Here is a 19,710-nt window from a genome sequence, read left to right on the forward strand (position 1 = left end):
AATAATTTTCTGGTTTGGAAGATAAATTATGTGGTTATCCAGATAGTACAAGAGAAATCTGGTCATTATAACTAATTAAATTTTGGTCACCATGGTTATATTACCTTAAGGAGTGCTTATTTAAATTTGGTCTTACTTTTTTTCTCTTATTTGGTCAGATGCAGCAAATATTTATATTTACACTTCTCTATTTGGATTAATTCTTCAGTTGCAGTTTAATTTATCCACATAAATGGAATAGAACCAAAATTGCATTCTAATTCTGTGCAAAACAATAAAATACTTTCCGAAAAGGATGCCTTTTTTTTGGGAAGAGGGGGAATCTGCTCTGTTTCAAAGCACCTTTGTGTTCAAGGTTTGGCCAAATATGTCCATCACCACTAGAGGACTGTTTTTTTTTTTTGCATTCTACCAGTATCACTCCCATTACAAAAGTTTTTTAAGGAAAAAAAGTAGTACCAAGGAACCTGTCTACATGCTTTTCATAACTACACCTATTTTATTGTCTCAAAATTTTTACTTGAGAGGTTTGCCTGAATGGTGAACTGTGTGTGACAAAAGACATATATAAATATAAAAATACAAGTTAAAAAACCTCATGTTAGCTGAAGATTCTTCCATGTATATTCTTGTAAAAATAAGGGAACCCTGGAACCCAGTGCTCATTGTATTTTGTTGAAGAAATGTTCACTTCTTTAAAAGGAAGGAAAATATATACATAACTTACTGTATATTTATTTGGAACCATTTTTAAGGCATATATAGTTTATATCTTGAAAGACTGAAGTTCAAGGCTATGACTATGACTAGAGTATAAAATTTAGCTGTATTGCATTATAGTATTTTATATATTTCTGCAAACTAAATTGACCTGTTTTTGGTTTTGTTTTTCCTTTTCCAGTCTTTACCAGGTGCTGGTCTATGGATGTATTTTGTTTAAATTGGAAAAAATCTAAAAACCTACCCACAGACTGGTATGGTATCCAGTGAGAAGGGAACTGTCCACAGTGGCTTTGAAGGATCTAAGGAAACCTAGGCAGAGAGTTGAGACTTTAGCCTTGAACTAGTGTTTGGCTACTCTGCTGCCTCTCCTGTGGGCAGAGCAACTTTACTAGAGAAGTTAGGAGTTAGGGCTAGCATGAGAACTTGATGCAGTTTGAGCATTGAACAGGCAGCAGAATATAGCTTCTATATCTACCTTGCATAAATCAGAATTGACAGTAGAAAAGTGTTACTGATAATAGTGCTTCCCAGAGCTTGAGGAAGTGCTTGTTTTCTTTTTGAGTCCTTTGTTCTCTGAACATATAAGCTGCAGCAGCTACTGTGACATATTGCCCACCCTATTCCCCTCTGCACCCAGATAAAACCAGAAATACCCACTGTTTTTCTATCCTTTCTTTGGAAAGCACATCGTTGCTGCTGCCATTGGGAAGAGTGATACTTGATCAGCCAGCTAGCCTCCTGAAAATTGAAACAAGTGGCCAGAGGATGACTTGGGTGGATGTTGGGTAGCAGAGAGAGCCCTGGAGGCAGGGTTTCATAACTGCAAACAGCAGTTTTTATTGTAATTGATGAGCTTCCCTTATGCAGAAACATTTAAAGGTACCCTTTTAAAAAATGTTTACTAATCATATGATTAAATTTTATTAAAAATTTAGATGATTCTTCATAATGTCACAGTGTTTAAAAACTTGAAAGTGTTTGGGGGTGGGGAAGGTGGTCGTAGAAATATGATCAGCTTCAGGATTTGGTATGTATGAAGTGATAATACATTTCAACTTTTAAGATTTTTTTTTTTTTTGCTTTTCTCTGACAATTTTATTTATGCCAGCCACTGAGAGTTAGAAAGGATTTAAATCACTTTTCATAGCACAATTATTGTAGTGCTTAATGCTTTAAAAAGGCATACAGATGGGATTGAGACATTCGTATCTAGGCAGTTTTTTCTGCATTAGACCTAAGAAGCTAATTTTTAGGGCAGTAGTCTCCAGGTATTACATCTAGCTCCTTTTGACAGTGAGAAGTGTGTTTTAAAGTTTTTAATACTGTGGTCTGTTTTGAACAGTTTTGAGAAGAGGTGGCTTTAGTATCATTTACAGGTCTCAAAAGGAAAATGCCTTGGAGAAAGTGTGGAAAAACATTCTGCTCTGAGGTTGCCTTATTGCAAAAGGAGAAATCATTTAGAAGTTCATATTTGGAGGGCATTAGGTTGAATAAAAATGTTTTTTCGTATTGATCTATCGGCTACAATTACAATTAATTTAGAAGATTCAGAATTTGTCTCTTTTTTCAGGAGAAAAACAATCAAATTAATAAATTTAATTTTAGGTAAATTTAAATGTCTGTTTTGCAGAGTGGTTGTCTTAATCCAGAACTGAAAAATTCCTGATGGTCTTATTGAAGATTTATCTGATGGTCAACAAATATCTGTTTTGTTGAGGTTTGGTGGACATAATAATCATTTTTTAGTCTTCAGAAAACTTTTCTCCTCCTCCCTCTTTTCTCTGCTTTCTATACCCTTCAACAAAAAGCATTAAAAGTAAAACATACTCAATAAAATCAAACCTTTAGTCAGTGCCTTTATCTTCTCAGAGATTCTCTTGGAAATACTGCCTGACGAAAAGGAAGAGAAGGAAATTACCTCTTCTAAAATTTTCTTTTTATCTTCTTGCAGCATCTTCTAACTAGCAGAAATAATATAATTTTCAAGTTGTTTTGTAAGTTGGATGTTTCTAGTTTTATGTGAAATGTCTTGTTTCCCATTAGGGCAGTGGGTGTCTCACAGGTTCTAGGTTACTGTATGACTACTGTATCCGTTTACAGACATTTAAGAAACTTGATAACAGTATATTTCCAGAGAGTAGGCAGTACTTGATTTTCTGTATTTAAATTTTCTGAGGCAGATGATAACATCTAGTAAACACCACCTGCCTATTCCATCCGGGACCCTAACTGGCCATAAGGTTAGCCCCAAACTCTGTTAGGATTCATAGTATTTTAAGATTCATTTTTGTGTCCTTTATTATGAATATAATTAGTATTTTCGCCCCTTTAGGGTGCTTTAAGATCTTAATACCTGTTCCAATATGAGACTACCACAGTAAGACAAGAAAGGGCAATGCTGTAGTAGGCAGTTAGTTAAGCGCTTAAGTTAGGCCACTTTGTTATGAGGTTGATGAGTTTTTGTCCTTAGTTCAAAATGATTAATATTCTCACTGACAGAAGTATCAGCTGTGATCATATAGATTGCTCTTTCCCATGGAATTGAAGTGTATTTTAAAAGTTTTTTTTCTTTTTATAAAGAATGTCTTGTTGCGCCGTGATTGCTAGACTGAAAGTTTCCTCATCACGTGGTGAGACCCTCCTCTAATTCAATCTTTGTCTTTTGTCTTTGCTGCCTTGCAGGGTTGGTACAGTAGGCTTCACTAGACTTAGCTGCAACTCAGAATTTCTCCTCCAGCACCTGAGTAAATGCTGATGGTCTTGTGGAGAGTGGATTAAGAGTACGAGCTAAGTTCTCAATCCCAATTAAGAAGCGGAAAATTTAAACTGTCTTCTTCAAAGTTTATCACAACCACCACCATCAAGACAGCAAACCAAAGGACAAAGACTTTGACCTGCTGTGTTGCTCTGTATAGTCCAGTTCACGTATGGTTTACAGACTTGGCTGGGGTTACTAAAAATAAATAAAGCTGGACACTTCTGTCATTGGACGCTATTATTCACGAGTTACCAGAATGAGAGCTGTACTGGACACAGCAGACATTGCCATAGTGGCCCTGTATTTTATCCTGGTCATGTGCATTGGTTTTTTTGCCATGTGGAAATCTAATAGAAGCACCGTGAGTGGATACTTCCTGGCGGGGCGCTCTATGACCTGGGTAGCAATCGGTGCCTCTCTGTTTGTGAGTAATATTGGGAGTGAGCACTTCATTGGGCTGGCAGGATCTGGAGCTGCAAGTGGATTTGCAGTGGGCGCATGGGAATTCAATGCCTTACTGCTTTTACAACTTCTGGGATGGGTTTTTATCCCAATTTACATCCGGTCAGGTGTATATACCATGCCTGAATATTTGTCCAAGCGATTTGGTGGTCATAGGATTCAGGTCTATTTTGCAGCCTTGTCTCTGATTCTCTATATTTTCACCAAGCTCTCAGTGGATCTGTATTCAGGTGCCCTCTTTATCCAGGAGTCTTTGGGTTGGAATCTTTATGTGTCTGTCATCCTGCTCATTGGCATGACTGCTTTGCTGACTGTCACCGGAGGCCTTGTTGCAGTGATCTACACAGATACTCTACAGGCTCTGCTCATGATCGTTGGGGCACTTACACTTATGATTATTAGCATAATGGAGATTGGCGGGTTTGAGGAAGTTAAGAGAAGGTACATGTTGGCCTCACCCAATGTTACTTCCATCTTGTTGACATACAACCTTTCCAACACAAATTCTTGTAATGTCCACCCTAAGAAAGAAGCCCTGAAAATGCTGCGAGATCCAACAGATGAAGATGTTCCTTGGCCTGGATTCATCCTTGGGCAGACCCCAGCCTCGGTATGGTACTGGTGTGCTGACCAAGTCATCGTGCAGAGGGTCCTTGCAGCCAAAAACATTGCTCATGCCAAAGGCTCTACTCTTATGGCTGGCTTCTTAAAGCTTCTGCCAATGTTTATCATAGTTGTTCCAGGAATGATTTCCAGGATACTGTTTGCTGATGATATAGCTTGCATCAATCCAGAGCACTGCATGCTAGTGTGTGGAAGCAGAGCTGGTTGCTCCAATATTGCTTACCCACGGCTGGTGATGAAGCTGGTTCCTGTGGGCCTTCGGGGCTTAATGATGGCAGTGATGATTGCAGCTCTGATGAGTGACTTGGACTCTATCTTTAACAGTGCCAGTACCATATTCACCCTCGATGTGTACAAACTTATCCGCAAGAGCGCAAGCTCCCGGGAGTTAATGATTGTGGGGAGGGTTTTTGTGGCCTTTATGGTGGTGATCAGCATAGCATGGGTGCCAATCATCGTGGAGATGCAAGGAGGCCAGATGTACCTTTATATTCAGGAGGTAGCAGATTACCTGACACCCCCAGTGGCAGCCCTGTTCCTTCTGGCAATTTTCTGGAAGCGCTGCAATGAACAAGGGGCTTTCTATGGTGGAATGGCTGGGTTTGTTCTTGGAGCAATCCGTTTGATACTGGCCTTTGCCTACCGTGCCCCAGAGTGTGACCAACCTGATAACAGGCCAGGTTTCATCAAAGACATCCATTATATGTATGTGGCCACAGTATTGTTTTGGGTCACGGGACTCATTACTGTAATTGTGAGCCTTCTCACGCCACCTCCCACAAAGGAACAGATTCGTACCACCACCTTTTGGTCTAAGAAGAACCTGGTAGTGAAGGAGAGCTGCTCCCCGAAAGAGGAACCATACAAAATGCAAGAAAAGAGCATTCTGAGATGCAGTGAGAATAATGAGGCCATCAACCACATCATTCCCAACGGGAAATCTGAAGACAGCATTAAGGGCCTTCAGCCTGAAGATGTTAATCTTTTGGTAACCTGCAGAGAGGAGGGCAACCCAGTGGCTTCCTTAGGTCATTCAGAGGCAGAAACACCAGTTGACGCTTACTCCAATGGGCAAGCAGCTCTCATGGGTGAGAAAGAGAGAAAGAAGGAAACAGAGGATGGAGGTCGGTACTGGAAGTTCATAGACTGGTTTTGTGGCTTTAAAAGTAAGAACCTCAGCAAGCGGAGTCTCAGAGACCTGATGGAGGAGGAGGCTGTTTGTTTACAGATGCTGGAAGAGACTCGGCAAGTTAAACTAATATTAAATATTGGACTTTTTGCTGTGTGTTCACTTGGAATTTTCATGTTTGTTTATTTCTCCTTATGAACTTATGGATATGGTGAGACACTAACTTAAGACAATACTGACTGGTCTTTGGGGAAAAAAAGTTATGTAACTGTTGCATCTCTCAGGCATTGTTTACGCTGTAGGTTTTAGCCAAATTTTACTTAGCAGAAAATCATCTACTTACAGGACTTTATTTTCCCAGAGATGGATGAAAGTAAATCTTCAACTTAAATGAAGCAAAACTTAACAGACTGAATTGTGCAAATGTGGTTTTAAATTTTACATACCAAAGTAAGGAGGGACCAATTATTTTCACAGAGCACTTAGAGCAGAATATATGTTAAGTTACCATGAATTAAGGTACACTGTCTGCACTGCCAAGTCTTGGCAGACCTTCTTACCCTGAAGTGTAGAAGATTTGCTCATTTCTAAAAATTTTTTCTGTCTCTGTAATCCCTACCATTAAAAAAACTGATTTTTTAGAATTGTGCAATCAGTTATGTACTGAAAATCTAATGTGCTTGTGTGATACTTGTTTCAGGACAAGTTTGCCAGGTTCATTTTGTTAGCATGAGCCTTTGGATTCTGATTGCCAAAAGAAAGAATGTTTTCCTGTAGGTATATTTGTACCACATGTATATGGAATGTTAGGGAAAAACATTGTTCCATTCCTTTTTTTTTTTCTACTTGAATATTAAGTGAACCATACTGAAATGAGCAACAAGTCTGCCTGTAAAGTTACATGTCATGATTGTATTTTTAAATAATTATGGGGGAGAAAATGAAGTAAATGTTGCTGATGATCCCCGTATTTATTGATCAGATTAAGGTTGTTCATATAGTTTGGAAATGACCAGCCCCCAAGCAGTGTTTGACTAACTTATGCTAAACGGATGATTCCTCGTATATTCTGCTAATTTTTTAGCTTTGTTCTTGTTATTTGGAAAAATTATTAGCCATATGCCTTCCTTGGTGGATCCAGTTGGAAGATATGTCCAGAAACCTGAAGAAAAATTGACGCTGCCTTTGTGTGCTGGATTGCTCTACTTGATATATCAAGGTTAAATTTTTAGAGGGAAAATTTAATTCTGTTATCTTATTTCATCCTTGATACATTTTTCCCTGATTTTTTTTTTTTTTTCCTCAAAAGACTTGCCATCTGTACACAGCCTCTTCATTTCTGTTATAGTAACTTAGAGCATGAGGATGTTTCAATGCAAGCTGGCCATCAGCAACAGAAAACTCAGTGCATACTTTGCTGTTGATAGGTTGTCAGTATAGTCTTTCTGTAGGATGGATAGCATGTTTGAGAGGTGCCAAACAAGAACTTTTGGGGTTAGTAGTGTGTCTTGTGGAGGGTACTATAGGACTGTGTAATTACAGAATTCTAACTTGACGTGGCTTGGCACCCAGTTGCAACATCTGTGGGTGGGAATCTTTTTCACAGGCTATTTCTCTGTAGTGGGTACAGGGTACAAAAGATGTTAGAGAAAAGCTCTACTAATTATGTACTTCTGTGTCTTTGTGTGCTCAACACTGTCCTTTGTCCTCCATGAAAGATGAAAGAAGCAAATTATGTATGTACTTTCTTTAATCTCTGATACTTTTTAGATTGCATGATTTTACTAGGCTTGTATTTAGGGAAGTTACTTTTATAAATACTTTTGTAGATTTTGAATCAAAACTCAGTCTTGATTTTAATTTTTTAGTAGTGTGTAAACTAGTTTCATTATGATGGACTTAATTAGTCCAAAGTTAATTTTAGAAATTATCAGGTAGTTTAGTGTCTTCCTATGATCAGGAGGCTTTCTGATGGACTGAGTTTATAAATGAAAAAATAATTTATGTACGAATAGCATGTATTTCTGAAGAGCTTAGAGTGCCTTGTAGAATTTTTTTCTCAATTTTATTCTTGAGGTTTATAATTTTGGGGGCCAAATAGAGATCATCCTTTCCTTGTTTGGAGGTTGAGGCTGTGACATGTCCAAGGTTATGAAGTCTTATTTGGGAAGAACAGAAATCAGGTCTCCAAATCTGGACTCATGGCTTGTTCAGATGTATCTGGACAAATGATTGTCAGTGTTTTGTTCTGTTTTCTCAAAGGAACTGATCTTTCCTTGAGACAACCTTTTGGTGTTTGGGTTTTTCAAATTGCCATTAAGTTATAGGAATTAAAATTTTCTTTGAACCACACTGCTGTGTAATTTGGCAGTGATAATTGACATATTGGCCAGGCAGCCTTTCTATCTCTTCCATATCCAGCATAAATGACTAGGAAGTGTTTGTGATTTTTTTTTCCTCCTTTTATTTAACATTGAGTCCAAGTAGTTTGGAGAATTAGGGTCCCTCTACCTTCTCTCTGCTCTTAGTAAGGTACATAAGGTACATCATCTTGTGTCTGTATGTATATAGCAGTAGGTCAAGTTTAGAGTACTAAAGTCTGTAAATAAGGAATGACTATTAGCATATTCATTAGAATTGTTTATTCTTGCCAGTATAAACATCACTTTATTTAGACGAAAGTCCCTGAAGCTTGTCTTTCTTATTGCTTCCCAGTAATAGATAATGTGCTTGAATAAGTATGTGAATTGCTGATTGCAGCTTCATTCAGGGACCAGTCTTCAGTCTATATTCCAGAATGATGGTTGCTGGAATGAAACATGGACTGTCTTAAGCTAGCAAAATGTTCATACTTTTTGTACATACTGACTAAGTGGATCCTAAATGACATTGGTCTTTAGACATTAACGTGTGCATATTTTTATATTAGCTCAAGCTAAGGTTCAGAATTGAAGATTGATATTGACTAGCGTAGCTAAAAGTCAAAATGAGATGAGGACACTGGTCTTGGAAGGTAGAGAAAAATACATGTCTTACCAGGTGGTAACGGTATCCCCAGTTCTTAGATTTTTTTTGTCTTCTCAGACAATTAAAATTTGTCTCAAGATCTGATGAGAAGAGCGTATTAGATTTGGTATGCTGGTTGATTATTGTGTATTTTGTGGGACCTCTAATTTCCCTGGTCATCTTTCAGAATATTCTGTCCTGCTACCCCCAGAGAATGAACAGTTGAGTCAGTTTCTTCCCCAGTTATTCTTTCCTGGGGGTATTTATGTTTTGTCTTTAGGTTAGAGAAGCATCAAGCAATAGCAGTGGTGCTGTGTCCTTTGGTGTAAATTCAATAGCTCTGATCTCCTAGGGCTTCCTTTTCACTTAGCTCAAAGGATCCATTGTCTTTTGGCACAAGGAGGCTGGCCAGGGTCATGTAGCCATAGCTCTTAGGGATAGTACCTGAAGAAATTAGCTGGGACCCATCACTCTTTGAAACTTCACATTTTAAGAACTGAGTTGAGGCCTGGTGCAGTGAGTGGCTCACACCTGTAATCCCAGCACTTTGGAAGGTTGAGGCGGGCGGATCACCTGAGATCAGGACTTTGAGACCAGCCTGATTAACATGGTGAAACCCCATCTCTAGTAAAAATACAAAAATTAGCCAGGCGTGGTAACGTGTGCCTGTAATCCCAGCTACAGGGGAGGCTGAGGCAGAATTGCTTGAATCTGGGAGGCGGAGGTTGCAGTGAGCTAAGATTGTACACTACTGCACTTCAGCGTGGGTGACAGAGCAAGACTCCATCTCAAAAAAAAAAAAAAGAAAAAAATGAGTTGAGAGGGTTGTTATGTACTTCTGAGGCTAAGCAAGGGGTTAAGTCTTGTCAGGGCAATTCCAGTGTGTCTGTATTCGCAGCCCATGGCTTATTTTCTCTATCGTGGGCACATGATCTTCCCCTCTGACCTTGAGTATCGTTTGGTGTAGCCTATGGGTTATTTTCATTCTTTACCACCAAATGCTTTGGCTTATTAGCTCCCCAGTTATTTGCTACTCAAAAGTTAGGTCTTCCCTTTTCCTAATTGACAGTGTTAAAGCTTATGGGGTTGCCTTATGTTTATTCCTCTGGCTCATTTTTATCAGAGACATGATGACTGGAAAGGGATCACATGGTTCGCCTATGGTGACACCTCACTATTTCCTAGGTTTGGGTAGAGAGTATACAGGACCATTCCTGTTGAATGATGTGACTAAAGAGACTTGCCAGGACAAAATTTTCCTAAGAAATCAGAAAAATGATTAAGTGAGATAAGTACCTGGGTGACAGACATTAGCACATTGGTAAAAGACAACAAATATTAGCTTAAAATCTGCAGAAATAGAATCATTTTCATTGGATTCTAGAACTTTGAAGTACCTTGATTCTCAGCTACTTTAAACTCCTCCCCATATAAATTAGGGCACTAATAAGTAAGTGTCAGCTTGTTAAACCTGTTTTGATGTTAAGCATTGTAAAGTACAAAATTTATTAACACATTAGGGATAATTTAGTAGAAAAATGTTTTGAGGCTTCAGTATTTGTAAAATTTTGCATTAGCCAGGTGCTAGGTTGCTGAAGCCATTGCAGTGTTTGTAATAGCCTGAGGAGACTTCTTTACTGGTAGGATATATTTCTATATGTGCATATGCCTGCGTACCATTCAGAGAGACTGGTTTTTCTCTTTGTCTTCCTTCACATTGCTGTGTCAGTTCTACACCTAGTCTTTTTAACACTTGGCAAGTTCAAATTTTGATTTCGTCAGCTTAGTTCACTTTCAGGCATAGTGCCATTTTGCCCCAGTATTGAGGACTTTCAGATCCAAATAATAATTCATTAAATACAGTTATATTTTAAGTATACTGAATTTCTGTTGGCTTAAAATGTTAATTCTCAAGAATGATATTCTCACACTTTGTGTTGGCTGATAATAAAAGCACTAATAGTTCATCAGTATTCTCAAAACTCCTTTTTCAAAAATTAGGGAGAGAGCAGTAGTGAACATTTATGTGAGCCCCTTTGAAATGATGGTGTCAGAGTGCGGAGAAACCGTGGAGTTTTTATGCCAAAAAGGCGTATTTTTTGCTGTAAAAATTTGGAATTAGTTGGCATATAGAGGAACCCTTTTGTACTGGAAGATATGAGGTTGGATTGTGAAAAAGTAATCTTCTGATTGCTAGATTTGGTTACCTTGGGGCAGCAAATCTTTTTCTTCCATTAAGGTCGCTTAACGTGGAATGTTTTTGTCAGACTCTGTCCTCTGTTGGAGTACTTCAGCTGTTCAGCTACTTTGACTCCTAGGAGAGAATTTAGGTAAGGTTCAAAGTAATTAACAGGCTTTGCCAGTGATGAGTCCCACACCATTATTCACTTAGTAGTCATATAAATGTTATTTAAACTTTTCTCTCTCTCCAGTGCTGGGAATAAGGTTTTAAATTACTGATTCACCTTTAAAGGAATGTTGTGAAAATTGATGTAATTTGTGTCTGTTTTCATCTAAACTTGTTTATAAAAAGAGGGATTAGTTTTTTTGTTTTGGGGTAAGCACCTAATTTATCTGGTAACCGACAACCCTAACCATTGGCATATAGTCTTTCACTCAGAAATAAACAAAACAGTTTGGTATATCTGTATCATTGCTGATCTTGTACATTTCACTTTTTAGGGCAGTACCATACATAATCTGAGGCAGTTGACTTAAACCAATAATCTTACTTTATGTAAAGTAAGCAGCTGAAGAGCAAATTAAGACAAAGCACAGTGGTCTCAGATTCTTCATAGTGTAGGAACAGTGGTTTTGTTCTATACCACAGAAAAAGCACTGTAGCGTAATTGTTGCCCCTGATAATGAAGATCTCCCCCTCACTTCTAGGTGGTTTAGGTTCAGAGCTTTATTAATAAGGGAAATACATACATACTACAGTGAATTCAGCAATAGCACAAGTTGGCAGTAGCTATCCCCAGCCTAATTTATCTTGGTAACTTCACCTTGTTCCCTAGTGCTGCTGGATAAGGGAGTGTTTACTTTTTATTGCTCTTTAACAGAGTAGTCAATTTATCAGTGTAGCCTAGACTTCTGTAAGTGGAATGTTTGTTAGTAACTCATCTTTTTGTTGTTATAATTGGAAATAGAAATGAGGCTTACTGCTATTGTAGAAATCCCGAACTGGCAAAGGCCAGTATATATGGTATTCCATAATATAACTGCTTTTGAAATTTATGTGTTTGGTTGAGTGCCTTCTGGTTACCAGTATTGACTCTGCTAGTTTGCACCTTTCCGTTCTTAACAGAAATATTTGCTACTCCTCTTAAATTTTGTTGTAACTAGTGAAGGAAGTAAAAAACAAACCATATCCATTATATTTACATACTTTATGTGCAGCCTTTATTTAGGTTCAGTGAAACCAGGTAGTTCTTTATTTGTGTTGCAGTCTGAATGTTATTTATTTGTTTCTTTTATATCCATAATTAAAAATTTCAAGTAACTTAGTTCTGTGATGATCTTAATTTGTTGTTTTTCCATTGTAGGTTTGATAGGTGTATCTGAGAACAGGTATGTGACAGCAGTTTATATTCCATGATAGAGAAAAAGCTAAAGTCCATAGAAAGCACAAAATCGTGTTCACACATTAGTGTATCCACACGTAGAAAGCACAAGACTAATAGTATTCTGAGTATCCCACAAGTGCCAGTCATAAAGGCCACCAGGTATTTGTCTGAGTTGCTATGAGGAGTATGGCATTGATAAGCCCAAGACAATGCGGTGTCTAAGTTATTGGTCCTAAGTGATAAGGGATCCAAGGGAATAATCTCAGTAAGTTTGTGCCACAGTGATGGAGGAAGAGAATATAAATGTCAAGAATGCCAAAATTATATTTGGGGGGTACTAGCTAAAATGGGGTTGGAGGGCTTTTTACTGCAACTTGAAACTAGAGAAACAGGGACGGATGTCTAGGTTTTTGGTGTGTGGAGCAGGTGACACATTTCTGCTTTAAGCTGTAGTGTCATTGGAATTTTTAAAAAAATCTTAAATCTTTTAAGAAATATTACCTCTCATCAACAGTGCCCCCCCAAACATGCAGAAAGTCATACTTTAAAAGGGCAAATACTACTTGTTTTTGATTTTTTTGTATAGGTTTGTATGTGAGCTAGGAAGTTACCTTTATTTTTTTCATATACTTGACCGTGCTTAATTTTAATAAAGGAGAATTTGATCTGAGTGTTCTGGACATGAGAATGATTCTGAAGCACATTTGCCAGAGGAGCTACTTTGCTTTTCACAATGGGATGGAGAAGAGTGTTTTATCTGTCCCATGAACCTTCTTCCAGTCTAGATGAGAGGAAATCTGTGAATGTGTGTGCAGAAGAAAATGTATGTTGTTCTACTCAGTATTGCCCTTTTCCACCTCCTCACTTTATCTCTGAGTAGCTTATCAAGAATGAATGAATGTGTTTTGTCTTAAATTTTGCCCATGTGTCAAAAGATATAATTCTCAGAATGGGAGACAAATGACTACCTTTGTTTCTACTCTTTTCTATTTTATAAAATTGCCTTTTTAGGGAAAGACCTGGTCAACTCTCATATATCTAGAAGGAAGACTCTATCTAGTGTAGACTAATATGAGATGTTTTAGAAGAGTTAACCTGAACACTTTGAGGGAGAGATTATTCCTGCCAGCGAAAAGCTAGCCAGGTGTGAGCCTACAACATTATTTGAGAATATCAAACCTCAGGCCTGGGGATGAGGGCAAGAAGAGTACCAGAAATGCAGGAAAAAGTTTTGAGGAACATCCTTGGCTTAGCAACATGTGATAATGCAAAGCTGTTATAACCTGTTAATCCTACATATTATGTGTTGTGTACCTTTACATGTTTTTAAATTTAAAATCGTTTGTAAGAACTGTACAAAAGAATGCTTTTGGAGATTTCTTTGGCAGAAATGCCTTTCATTTATAATTTCATGGAAAACTGCTTTAATTAGCCTAGGTGAAAAGTAGTCCTAGCAGTGTAAATATGTATAATTAGAGTTTTCTAATTTCACTGTGAGATCTCTAACTTTTGAGTGGCAAGCAGATCAAGTCTTTTGCTCATAGACTTTTCTGTGGGGTTATTAAAATGCAAAAGCTTTATTTTTTTTCTAATAATGCCATACCCTATTAGTGTCAGATGATGGTATGGAATTTGTTCCCTGCTTTCCCCCACTGTTACTGCTTCAGTTTATAGATTGCCAGCAGAGTTCAGAAATAGAGCAGGGATTTATCCATTCTTTGCTTGGACATACCGTTTTCTTTTGTCCAGACTCATGTTGGCAATCATGTATGAACTGTGTTATACTTCTCAGTGCTTTTTTTTCTTTTTGATAAGATGGTTATCAAAAATAGTTGCTGTGCAAAAGTTAGTAGTCTTCTTCAAGAAGAAAACCAATTCTTTTTCTAATAGTATCCTGTGAAATTGCTTCATTCATTCCTTTATTTTTAAGCCAAATGTCAGCAGAGTGCTGCTGCTTTTATCTAGTAATTTTGATATGTAAGTATTAATGCATTTTTAAAAGATGTCTACATTGAAAAATGTTCTTCCCAGTGTCCTGCTTATGTTGCTTTGTTCAGACTTTTTTGTAACAGACCAATTAATACACTGGGAGTGTGTATTGTGTACATGTGTCATTTTAGTTAGGCATTGTAGACCAAATGTGATTATAAATGAAGTTGACGAACATTAATTTTTAATCAGTGAGTTTTTTGAATTGTCAATGGATTTCTAGTTTACCCTCTGTTGTCCACAGCTTTTTTAATTTTAAGGTTTGACTAATTGGATCCATCTCATTGTACAATGTTTTAGTTGCAAGCAGATAGTAGAATTTGGTATAAAGCAGGTTATTTCTATATCGAAAGGAGTACAGTTGAAAGTGTAGATTTAAGAATGTTAAAATCATTCATGATAATTCTAACTTGTTTATTCTAACCTACTGTGTACAATCTGATTTTTTTAAATTGTAAACATGTATGATCTTGGTTTCATGTGTTTTTGAAAGTGTTGTTTAAAAAATGAAAAAAATGAAGCATATCTGCTAAAGAGCTGTCAGTTTTCATTACTGACTCTGTAAAATACACTGTTCTTTGTGTACTGTGTGTTATTTTGCCAGCTGCTGCATTAGCCTTCAAGAGTATTTGGAAACTTAAGATGAACTACATTTCTTGCAAAGTACATTCCTTTCTGTGGTATTTTGTCCTGTAACTGAAGTATAGTAATTATTTTATGGAAATGTTAGAAATTCTGTACCAACTTTGAATAAAATGAAAAATTTATATTTCTGTGACTATGTATTTTTAGTATGAACACCTCCACAATTTAGTGTTCTGGGCCTCAGAGTTGAAGAATTTGTACCTTAGTTTCCTTTGCTGTTGGCCCATGAATGTTTTCCAGTGAGTTTCCCCTACCAAGTTTTTTCACTTTTAATGTTTGTAAACACTGACTCCCAGGTATTGACTGAGAATAGGATTCTATTTAAAACATTGAGTAAATTAAAATACTCTTAGTTTTTTCACTTCTAATTTTGAAATTTCACATTACAGGAAAATTGTAAGAATGGAATGAGGAATTTAGGACCTGACTTCATCCAGGCTCACCAGTGATGAACATACTGCCTGTCATATTGGCTTTGCCATTCTTCTGAAGCATAAATATTTTTTTTAGAACCATTTGAGATACTATTTGCAGATATCATTCCCCTTTACTCCCTGAATACTTTCAGGTATATTTCTTAAGGACAGTCACTCATAATTATCAAACTCTGGACAGAAACTGATTTTAAATCGGGAGACTATTCAATTATTGCTGGTTCCAGTAATGTCTTTTTAGCAGCTTCTCCCCCACCCCCCTTCAGAAGCCAGTCCATTGCATTTAGTTTTCTTGTCTTTTGCCCCCTTTAATCTGCATCATTTTGTGGCCTTGTCTTTCATGGTATTGAGCTTTTTTTGGGAGATGCAGCTTGCTCTGTCACCCAGTCTGGAGTGCAGTGGTATGATCTTGGCTCACTGCAGCCTCCGCCTCCCGAGTTAAAGTGATTTTTGTGCCTTAGCTCCCCAAGTAGCTGAGATAACAGGTACATGCCACCATGCCAGCTAATTTTTGTATTCTTAGTAAAGATGGGGTTTTGCCATGTTGGCCAGGCTGGTTTTGAACTCCTGACCTCAGGTGATCCACCCACCTTTGCCTCCCAAAGTGCTGGGATTATATTCAAGAGACACTGCGCCCAGCCAGTATTGACATTTTTAAAGTAACAGAGGCCAGTCACTTTGTGACTATCCCTTTTCAGTTTGGGTTTATCTCCTCTCATTATTAAGATTCACACTGCATTTTTGGCAGAAATACAAAAGTGATGCTGCGTCCCTAAAGCTTCACATTTTAAGAGGCATTTGATGTATTGTCCCATTATCATTGACATTAACTTTGATAATTAAGGTGGTGTCCACCAGCCTTCTCCACTGCTGCTATTTTTTTCCCTTTGGTAACGTAATTTGTCGGGGTGGGGGGGGGAGATACTTAACGACCATGTAAATAACCTATTTCTCATCAAATTTGAACCCCTGATTTTAGCATTCATTTGTCTATGAATCTTGCCTAAATTGTTACTGTGATGGTTCTTTTCCAATTTTTTTTGGGTGGGGAGGATACTGAACTCAAGAGTTTCCCCTTTTCCTGTTAATTTGTCAGTATGAATTCTTGGATGATTTTGTTCAGTGAGTTACTACCCATTACTGTCATTATTTTGCTCAGATGTTTCCAGATTTAGCTGATGAGACCCCTTTCAACAGTTTCTTTGTCCTTTGTGATATTTCTATCAGTTCTCAAGTGCTTTGCATTTTCCGGCACACTAAGGTGTTAAGGGTGCACTGTGTCATTTCCCTGCCTCAGTCTGGGGGTCGGGCCTTTAGTAGAGTGGCTTGGAGTACTCGTTGCTGCAGGGGTATCATGACTTCTGGGCCCTTTCAGCTTACAGAACTAGGAAATACACATAGAGTCACACATCTTATAATGGTGTTTCAGTCAACAATGGATGACACCAACAATATGATTATGATCTTCTAAGGTAATGGAGCTGAAAAATTTCTATCGCTTAGTGACCTTGTACCATACTGTAACACATTACTCCTGTTTGTGGTGGTACTGGTGTAAACCCTGCTGCCAGGCATATAAAAGTGGACAGTAATGTCTTAGGCTTTCACATTCACTAACTACTCATTCATCCAAAGCAACTTCAGTCTTGCCAGCTCCATTCATGGTAAGTGCCCTTTATGGGTATACCATTTTTTAACTTTTATGTCATATTTTGACTGGACCTTTTCTAAGTTTAGATGCTCAAGTATCGTCGTTGTGCAGTTACCTGCAGTATTCCCTGCAGTAACTGCACACATTTGTAGTCTAAGGACGGTAGGCTATACCACATAGCCTAGGTGTGTAGTAGGCCATGCCATCTAGGTGTATGGAGGTACACTTTATGATTGTACACAGCAAAACTGCCTAACGACACGTTTCTCAGAACATGTCCCTGTTGCTGACAGTGCACATCTATGGATGCCTCCAGTTCTAAACCAGCACCAGAGGTTTCTTTTTAGCCTTACCTCAGTGTTTGTATTTCTCTTCTCCAGCTGTAAGAAACCTGCTGATAATACTGATGAAACTTTTTTTTTCCCCAGATAAAAAATGGTATAACCATAACGGACATACACCATGAATGGAGCTGGCATTGTTGCCCAGGCTGAAGTGCAGTGGCACGATCTCAGCTCACTACAACCTCCGCCTCCTGGTTTCTAGTGATTCTCCTGCCTCAGACTCCTGAGTAGCTGGGATTACAGGTGCCTGCCACCACGCCCAGCTAATTTTTTATATTTTTAGTAGAGCTGAAGTTTCATCAAGTTGGCCAGGCTGGTCTTGAACTCCTGAGTGATGTGCCTGGCCACAACTCATTTTTTTGAATACTATAACTCCTTAAAATTAATTTTTGCATGGATAGAGTCTTTAATCTACCTCATATTTGTTTGCAAGTTTGGCTGAATGTAGAATTCTAGGTTAGAAAGCAGTTTCCTTCAGATATTTGAAAGCATAAGACCATAGGAATTTTCTAGCCTCTAGCCCCTGTGCTCTGAAATTTTAGTTAGGTGCCTTGACAAAACTTTTTCTTGGACAGTACTGGCCCTTGGTGAGTTCTTTCAATGTGGCAACTCCTCTCGGGGACTGTGGTTCTCCCTGCTGTTCTGCTTAGAGCCCCTTTGGACCTCCTGGACTGGTACACTTGGTTTCATATCCTTGCTCTTAATTTTCATCTCTGCCCTTTCTAGGGGAGTTTCTAAACTTTATCTTCCAACCTTATGTTGAAAAAGAATAAAATTTCTGTCAAGTTTTTCAATTTTAAGAGCTCTTTGTTCCCCAATTCTTTTTTATAGCCTCTTACTCTTGTCTTATGGATGCTGTATTTTCTCATCTCTGAAGGTACTGTTGTCTTCTACTCTTGCATTATTTACTTCAAGATAGTTTTTTTCTGTGTTAATCTTCCATGTTAAAGGCTTTTCTCCGATATATGCTGATCTGCTTATTCTTAATAGGGTGGAGCATGCTGGCATCGCAATTGGGCTTGCATGGCCTGGCCGTATGTTGGGTTAAGTTCTGCAATATCTTTAGAACAAGTAAGGTTTTCCAAAGAAAGTTCTTTGAGTTTTAAACTGAAGGGTAAAAGGCCTTTTGCCATGATTGTGAGAGCCACGTGGGGAGAGAGCAGATTCACAGCCTGCACTTTTTCCTTACTCTCTTTTGGTACAGTACTACCATTTACCATTGGGTGTCCCCCAATGCAGAGATGTCTCTCTTTTTTATTTGAAGTATAAACCTTCAAATATGCATCTCAGGATCCAACTAGTTCTTAAACTTTTGACCAACTGTGTGTATTTTGGTGTCACTTCACCCTCACTTCAGAGGTGCCCAGTGTTGGTATGGTTGATTCTTGGTTTTTCCCATTGTTGGTTGTCTACATCTACTTCCTTTCTTCCAAAATTTTATTGCTGCTGTTTCTTCTCATATTCTTGTAAGGTTGTACCTGTAAAAAAAGAAAACAAAACCCTGTACAACAGTGCATTAAAACATCATGTTGTATATACCTTGAATATATCATTTTTGACAATTATACCTCCATAAAGCTGAAAAAAAACTCTTTATAGTAGTTCTAGTAGGTTTTCAGGTGGGAGCATAATTAGGTGCTTGTGTTGAATCCTCTGGCTTGCCTGGAAACTCTGGTACCCACTCTTAAACCTTCTGAAGGTTGAAATTTTCAGAGCCTATTGCCCATTTCTGTCTTTCCCTCAGACAACAGGTTGACTACCAGAAGCAGAGTTGGAGTTTTAAAATTCTGCTTATTTCTTGAACTCTTGACCTCAGGTGATCCACCCATCTTGACCTCACAAAGTGCTAGGATTACAGGCGTGAGCCACCGCGCCTGGCTATAAAATTCTGATTATTTCTAAGAGCAAAACTATGAAGACTGTTCACATTTCTCAAAGAGGCCTTAAAAGCTATGTAGGTGGCTGGGCATGGTGACTCATGCCTGTGATCCCAGCACATTTGGGAGGCTGAGGCCAATGGATCACTTGAGCCCGGGAGTTTGAGACCAGCTTGGGCAACATAGTGAAACCCCATATCTACAAAATCTACAAAAATGAGCCACCTGTGCTGATGCACACCTGTAGTCACAGCTACTCAGGAGGCCAAGGCAGGAGGATTGCTTGAGCCTGGGAGGTCGAGGCTACAGTGAACTACTGTGTGCCACTGTACTCCAGCCCAGGCAGCAGAGTGAGATCCTGTCTCATTTAAAAAAAAAAATAAAAAAAGGCTGTATAGGTGATTCATTTACACAATGTGTGAATACCACCCATTAAAGCTATTTTATTGTGAGTTTTACCATATTCTGTAAAATGACACAAATGTACAGTGTATAGTAAACA

The 19,710-nt window shown here is 38.2% G+C and overlaps 2 protein-coding genes across 3 annotated transcripts in view; both read left to right on the forward strand.

The window, feature by feature from the left end:
- The window catches only part of SLC5A3 (solute carrier family 5 member 3), a 33,333-nt gene extending 18,309 nt beyond the window's left edge, over positions 1-15,024 (forward strand). For both annotated transcript variants that reach the window (XM_035283044.3, XM_078358744.1), the window contains exon 2: positions 3,406-15,024. In XM_035283044.3, coding sequence (XP_035138935.1) covers positions 3,738-5,894 — 2,157 coding nt within the window. In that variant the 5' untranslated portion in view covers positions 3,406-3,737 and the 3' untranslated portion in view covers positions 5,895-15,024. The remainder of the gene's footprint in view (positions 1-3,405) is intronic.
- The window catches only part of MRPS6 (mitochondrial ribosomal protein S6), a 68,004-nt gene that overhangs the window by 17,635 nt on the left and 30,659 nt on the right, over positions 1-19,710 (forward strand). The gene's annotated exons all lie outside the window — the stretch shown is intronic.

This window comes from Callithrix jacchus, chromosome 21, assembly GCF_049354715.1.
Source record: "Callithrix jacchus isolate 240 chromosome 21, calJac240_pri, whole genome shotgun sequence".
Lineage (NCBI taxonomy): Eukaryota > Metazoa > Chordata > Mammalia > Primates > Cebidae > Callithrix > Callithrix jacchus.